Source organism: Solea solea, chromosome 11, assembly GCF_958295425.1.
Source record: "Solea solea chromosome 11, fSolSol10.1, whole genome shotgun sequence".
NCBI classification, from domain to species: Eukaryota; Metazoa; Chordata; class Actinopteri; order Pleuronectiformes; family Soleidae; genus Solea; species Solea solea.
In genome coordinates this window covers 24,100,011-24,106,364 of record NC_081144.1, presented here as the reverse complement: position 1 = coordinate 24,106,364, position 6,354 = coordinate 24,100,011, and the positions used below count along the sequence as shown (strand labels likewise).

The 6,354-nt window shown below is 42.0% G+C and overlaps 2 protein-coding genes across 4 annotated transcripts; one reads left to right on the top strand and one right to left on the bottom strand.

The window, feature by feature from the left end:
• Positions 1-254: 254 nt before the first annotated feature.
• Positions 255-3,011, top strand: LOC131469028 (uncharacterized). The gene is made up of 2 exons (XM_058643850.1): positions 255-392; positions 1,601-3,011. Exons 1-2 carry the CDS (start codon positions 277-279, stop codon positions 2,589-2,591), a joined length of 1,107 nt encoding a protein of 368 aa, XP_058499833.1. The 5' UTR covers positions 255-276; the 3' UTR covers positions 2,592-3,011.
• An 861-nt stretch (positions 3,012-3,872) lies between these two features.
• Positions 3,873-6,169, bottom strand: LOC131469029 (uncharacterized). 3 transcript variants are annotated; one of them, XM_058643851.1, is made up of 3 exons: positions 6,093-6,169; positions 4,887-5,030; positions 3,873-4,800 (listed from the first exon to the last, which is right to left on the bottom strand). In XM_058643851.1, exons 1-3 carry the CDS (start codon positions 6,112-6,114, stop codon positions 4,055-4,057), a joined length of 912 nt encoding a protein of 303 aa, XP_058499834.1. In that variant the 5' UTR covers positions 6,115-6,169; the 3' UTR covers positions 3,873-4,054. The 3 variants fall into 3 exon arrangements, with proteins under 3 accessions (XP_058499834.1, XP_058499836.1, XP_058499835.1); XM_058643853.1 differs by lacking the exon at positions 6,093-6,169 and adding an exon at positions 5,851-6,086; XM_058643852.1 differs by lacking the exon at positions 6,093-6,169 and adding an exon at positions 6,010-6,054.
• Positions 6,170-6,354: the final 185 nt, after the last annotated feature.

The following is a 6,354-nucleotide window of genomic DNA, read 5'->3' as shown; positions in this document are numbered from 1 at the left end:
AATTATACTGACATTATACTGAATATTATTTTAAGAAATTCTGGAAAACTGCAGTTGGGAATGCTGACTCAGCATCCCAGGCTAATACAAGAGACAAGCCAGAACACTGTTGGTGGAAATTAATGAAAAAATGAAAACAAACCGCCGCTAAATGCGTTTTAGCAACACGATATTCCCAACTGTAAGGAAAAAAAAGAGGCGGAACTCGGACACGTCGGAAGTGGCAGTGACATCACATCCGAGTGGACCAGCTGAGAAGGCGGAAGCAAAGCAAACATGGACGCTAGCAAGAAAGTCTTCTTGGTCGTCGCTCTTTCGGAGTACAAACAACTTTTAGACAAATATTCTCTGCACCTGAAGAAAAACTCCGAGGAGGATGAAAGACGCAGAAGGTATTTTCTTAGTATTAAGCTTATTTTTTTTACGTGTCAGAATAGCGTTTTATTCGTCATTTCGTTGCCAAAACACTGCGACGTGACGGTCGGCGAACAGTTACTAAAACAGGCTTTATTTAATAAATTTGACGTGTTATTTTATATTCTTTTAAAAATAAATGTGCCGAAAATAATAATTAAGAGAGAAACCTTCACTACAAACTAACAACTTCATCTGTGCTGCACTGACTAACTCTCCCAGAGCTAGCTTGACCCTAAATGTTTTTTGTTTTGTTTTTACACATTTTATTACTTTTTTAAGTACAAACTCAGTATTGTATGTACCAAAAGTACCACTTGTGTTTTAAATTTAAATAAAATAAATGATGTGTGGGGTGAATCAACAATTAAACAGTCCATCCTAAAGACAGTAAGGTGTGTATATAAGAAAACATGTTAGTTAAGTAAAAATGTGTTTTGCAGAGAAGTAAAACATTTTTTTTACATTAATAACATAAATAAAGTGGTTTTAACTTTCTTAAGAGATTCATAGAGGGGGAAAAAACTGTTTTTAGTGTGTTCCATACTGGGGCAGACTATATACATTAAATACCGATATATGTCACAATATAAATCAAATCAATCTTTCTATAAGGCTGGATATTTCTATGCTTTATCCCAATATATTTATATGATTTATGGGGATATGAAGCTGCAGTAGCAGTAGATCATCTGAATGTTTGCCCAATGTTCAATGTTTCTACACTGTAGTCCAGTTATAAGTTTTGGAATTGTTAGTTCTAAGACTCACTGAGAGTTCCTGAAACATTATGTCCATTGATATAATCTGTAAGCAACAATTAATGACTTAAACAATTAAAAATGTACAGAAATTTAGAATATTGACCCATCTAACACTGGTGTAAGACGTAGAGCAAGTGACGTTGTGTATTTTATGGAGCTGTTCCACTGTACAGTTCCAGCATGACTCGGCACGGCTTGACTCTACTCGGTTTGGTATCAGTCACGTCATTTTCCATGACTTCACAGTTCCTCCTCAAAGTAGGCGCGTAGACGTCATAGCAACAGCTACGTGAAACTGTATCGGCTCAGTTCTTTGCAACCTCGTCAGCACGTACTAAAAAAAAAAAAGAGGTACTATCATGAGTTGAGTCGAGTTGTGCTGAAACTGTGTCGTTAGTAACATCTCCTTATCACTCACACAGGATACTCATATCCACGATACTGCGGTCGAGGCAGCAGGTCATCCTGAAGACCGGAACTGCGTGGGAGGAGATGCAGAACATGGATGAGCGCACGTTTTCTCGCCACTTCCGAGTCTCCAAGCCGCAATTTGAGTATCTGGCGATGAAGCTGCAGGTGAGCGGACTGGAGAAGGAGCACTGCCAGGGTCTGGCTCCCGTTCCCGTCACAAAAAAGGTCCTCATGTTCTTGTGGTACATGTCCAACCAGAGCAGCTTCAAAGAGATGTCAGAGACGTTCGAGGTGTCGCAGTCGACGGCGCACAGGGTGATCTCGGAGGTGCTGAACACTGTGTGCACGTTGGGCCCGACCTTCGTCTCGTGGCCAAACGCTTGTGAGAAAGCGGCGTCTGCGGCCGCGTTCCACCGCCTCTGCGGCCTCCGCGAGGTCATCGGTGCGATCGACGGGTGTCACATTCGGGTGCAGAGGCCGCCCGTGAGAGGAGGAGACTACATGAACTGCAAGTCCTACTACTCCGTCCTCCTGCAGGGGATTGTAGACGACAGGGGGCGATTCCTAGACATATTTGCGGGGCCACCGGGCAGAGTTGACGATGCCACGATGCTGAGGGCGTCCAGCTTCTACGATGGCTGGCAGGAGAAGATGGGTGAGTACAGGCTGCTGGGAGACTGTGCCTACACGGGACACGGCTTCCCGTTTGTCGTCAGTCCTCGGAGCGAGAGCGAGGATCTGACTGAAGCGGACGAGCTGAGGAACTGCAGAATCGGCCGCGGGACGGCGGTGGTCGAGGAAGCTTTCGGACGCCTGAAGTGCAAGTGGAGGCGCCTTCGGGATCTGAGGAACACCCGCATCGACGCTGTGGTGATGACCGTCATGGCAGCGTGCTTCCTACACAACATGTGTAATGGGACTTTGGAAATATGCCAGGAGCATCCACAGGGCTGCCCGAGGCATGGGGATGAAAATGAAGAGATCATTTGTCTTACTGTTTGATCTGTGAAGCTGTGGTTCCGTCGGGGTACGGACCGGGTTTGGAACGGTAAAGTCCTGGGTCAGGCTGTGCCCCATGGCTCTTGAGCGTGATGTCCTACTGGTGTGACAACAGCGCAACACTTCTTAGTGTTAGTGCTATTTAAAACTTTCTCAAAATCCATGGGATATTCACACAAGTCACAAGGGAGTTACGTTTTTCTCTCCACCCTGACTGTACCGTACCATTTTACTCTGACGCCCCAAAGATCAGGGTGCCAGAATGGAACAGTAGAGGGCGGGGCCGGAAATTTTGGTGCTATTCCGAATGGAAAACGGCAAAAGAAACAAGCACTGTACTAAACGGGTTGTAGTTTAATTTCTCCTCTGCAAAGTCTGGCTTCCCTCGTTGTGAAAGGATGAAGAATACAAGAATACGTCTGAGCTGCTTGTGCTGTTTAAGTTTAAGTAAGTAAGTATAAAAAGTTCTATATATTAGAGGTTATTTGCCAAATCCTTTATTGTGATACACTCACACAACAGCTCTAGTGTAATCACATGGCATCATCTAGTGGACTAATTTATGATCGTCCACAACAAGTTTAATGTTTATCTGTAACATTAGGTAAAGCATTTATCATCAAAACCTGAGCTTTAGTGACTGAGAAACATTTATCAAATTTCTGAGAACAAAAACTTTAATTTTTTGTAATAATTTGTAAAAAAAAATTGGCTGATTATTCTACCCAATCGATTAATCTGTGTACGGACAAGGAGTGCTGTGTCACTTTCTCTCTTAACTGCTTTTATTATAATTTTACAGCACCACAGTGAAGTAATTAAAGGAAAACAGTATGGACTGATGATGAATACAAACCTTTATTAGAACGAGGGCTGCCACGAACGATTATTTTCATCTTCGATTAATTTCATCGATTAATTTAGTTTGTGTCTCAAAGTCTTTTTTTTTGTCCACAAACTAAAATGATTCAGTTTTAATGATTTCTCTGTTAATACGGAGAAAGAAAACCAGAAAATATTCACATTTAAAAAGCTGGAAAAATCAGATAACTTATTTTAAGAAACTTGGAAAATAGTTGGCGATTAATTTAGCAGTCGATTTATAATAGAAAAATAGCCGTAGCCCTGAATAGTTTGGTCCATAAAATGTCACTAAATGTTGACAAAAGTTGCTCTTTGTTGTTGTTGATGTTCTCAAATGTCTTAACATATTCACTTTTAATGATTTCTTTGTTATGTGGAGCAAAGAAAAGCAGAAAATATTCACATTTCAAAAGCTGAAAAATCAGTTAACTTATTTTAATTATATAAAGCATTGATTATAAAACATGTTTTGATTAATTTAGCAATCGATTAATAATTGCAATCAAACAAGAGAAATAAACATACAAGTATATATAAAACAGAAAAAATAATGTGTAAAAAATGTGTTGTTATTTACAGTCAGAAAAGTCAACCACGACAAATCACAGTTTGTCCAACAGCTTGTTCATCAGCGTCTCAAAGCCCTGCTGTGCTGACCTCAGCTGTGCAATCGTCTCCTCGTGGCGCCGCTGACTCGCTGCTTCCGATTGCTGCAGGAACTCCATCACCTCGTCATCCACCCTCCTGCGTTTGTGGGGTATGTGTGCGGTCGGAGGTGGCGGCGTTCCTCCTCCTAACCCCTTTGTCAGGGCCCTCGAAGTCTCAGAAACTGCTGCTGTACTGCTGCTGCTGCTGCTGCTGCTGCTGCTGCTGCTCATTTTCCCCAGCGCCTCCCTGCGCACCTCCAACCCCTCCGACGAGCCGATGACGGGAAAGACCACGTCGTGCGGCACTCCCAGCAGGTCGTCCATTTCGGCCAAAAACTGAAAGCGCGTGGTCGCCTTCCCTGGCGTCCGGCTACTGTCCTTAACCTTCTTGTACGCCTCCATGAGCGTGTTCCACTTCCTGGCCACCTTCTCGGGACAGAAGCAGAGGTGGAAGTGTTCCCCGAGCTTCTGCGCCGCCTCGCTCCACAGCATCTTCTTCTTGGGCTTTGCCGTCTTGAGGCGCGCGTTGAGGTCCTGCAAGGTTCGCGGCAGACTGTCACCGTCGCTCGTGACGTGCTGCCGCATCAGGTCGATGAGGAACAGCGTGTGGTCCTTGGTGAAGCCGTCGTTGGTGGGTGGGGACGAAGGGCTGGGCGCCGGTGACGAGCGGCTCTCTGGTCCGATGTTCTCACATTTAAAGTCTAAAACATGGAAACATTATTCTTCAGAATCTCACGTTACAATTCTATTAAAAATTATGTTTAAGCTGTATTGTTGTTCAACTCACCGAGCTCTATCAGATTGACTGGTACTGACAGGTGTTTGTCACTGTAGAAGCTGGTGGGGTCCACAGCGTGTTGGTACAGAGGACCAGGGAACGGTGTTTTCCTCTGAGGATCCACAAACATTTTCATATCCATGTCAAGGTAAACTAAAAAGAACAAATAACACAGGTTATCAACTTTATAGACATGATAGTGCACAGAGTTAGTTAATCCACTTATCCAATTACTCAAAAATATGTCAAAATCATGTGAAGTTTTTTTATATAATAATATCTGGATATTTATAGGCTATATCCTGATATATGGGGATATAAAAAAGCACACAGGTTGTTTCTCTAGTTTTCTCTTAAGATGCTTCTCAAAGAGTGAAAATGACAGATACACTCTAAAATAAATACGGTTTAAGATCTGGACTACATGCAACCGTTATTACCTTTCATTCCAGTATCATACCTGGTTTATTTTTATTTATTTGCCTTTTTAACCCACAGGTGACCAAAGTGCTTTACAAAATAAAAGCCTTACAGACACACAGCATTAAGAGCACACAGTATAAAAAACAAATTCATGAAACAAACCAAAGCATGAAAAATACCAATTAAAAACACAAGAATAAAAGTTCATGTTTTTAAGGTAAGTGAAATGTTAAGAATATTTATGTGTGTTACACTCATAATTACACATTGTTTATATTAGTAAGTATTTAGTTTTTGTGGAGTATTTCTCCACAAAAACAAACTAGTTTGACAGTTCGTTAGTGTTACAGAGGGAATAGAATAAAAATATGTCCCTGTAGTTTTAATTGTGCAGTAAAAAATAAACCAAAACAACAAAAACCTCAATTAACTAAAATAACCGTTAACACTAAGCCCAGAACTAGCAAACAACACGAGCGTTTACAGTCTATTTCACACTCATTAAGAGTTCATTTTGATTCACACTCTCACAAAAACTCATCATAAATACCTAACTTAAAACGGTTCAGTGACGAATGAGAAGCGTTTCAAAGAATCTGGGTTTAGTCGCTGTTAGCAATGTTAGCAACGCCAGACGATAACAACGCTCCGCGCCGTATTTTGCGCACAAAAAACAGCGCAGCGATGAGTCGGCGGATAAAGGCCTTACACGGCATTGTGCGTACGACTGATTTAACACAAGACAGAAGCACAATAAAGTGTCAAAGTAAGAGTTTTTCTGGTTGTTATTACTGTTCACGGGAGCGGCAGCCATCGTCGGAATTCGGAGGTCGGAACTTGGAGTGACGTCACATCCGAGTGAGCGCTGACAGATCGGAAAAAATCCCAGGTGAACCGTGAGTTTATTATGTTATATTAATGTTCAATTATACTTATCAATAGAAAGGGGATTTTATTAGCGTCAGCTACGCACAGTAACGTGCACAGAACGACATCTGCTGGTATTGTTTAATATCAGCAACAGTAATATATCACATCTGGAGTTACGGAATAG

What these genes read in the sequence shown, in the direction of transcription:
- LOC131469028 (XM_058643850.1), top strand. Translation starts at nt 277, where the DNA reads ATGGACGCTAGCAAGAAAGTCTTCTTGGTCGTCGCTCTTTCGGAGTAC. An exon ending in GAGGATGAAAGACGCAGAAG is followed by an intron (nt 393 to 1,600) that starts GTATTTTCTTAG and finishes TCACTCACACAG; the next exon opens with GATACTCATATCCACGATAC.
- LOC131469029 (XM_058643851.1), bottom strand. Translation starts at nt 6,114, where the DNA reads ATGGCTGCCGCTCCCGTGAACA. An exon ending in GGCTGCCGCTCCCGTGAACA is followed by an intron (nt 5,031 to 6,092) that starts GTAATAACAACC and finishes TGTTCTTTTTAG; the next exon opens with TTTACCTTGACATGGATATG. An exon ending in AGTCAATCTGATAGAGCTCG is followed by an intron (nt 4,801 to 4,886) that starts GTGAGTTGAACA and finishes TCCATGTTTTAG; the next exon opens with ACTTTAAATGTGAGAACATC.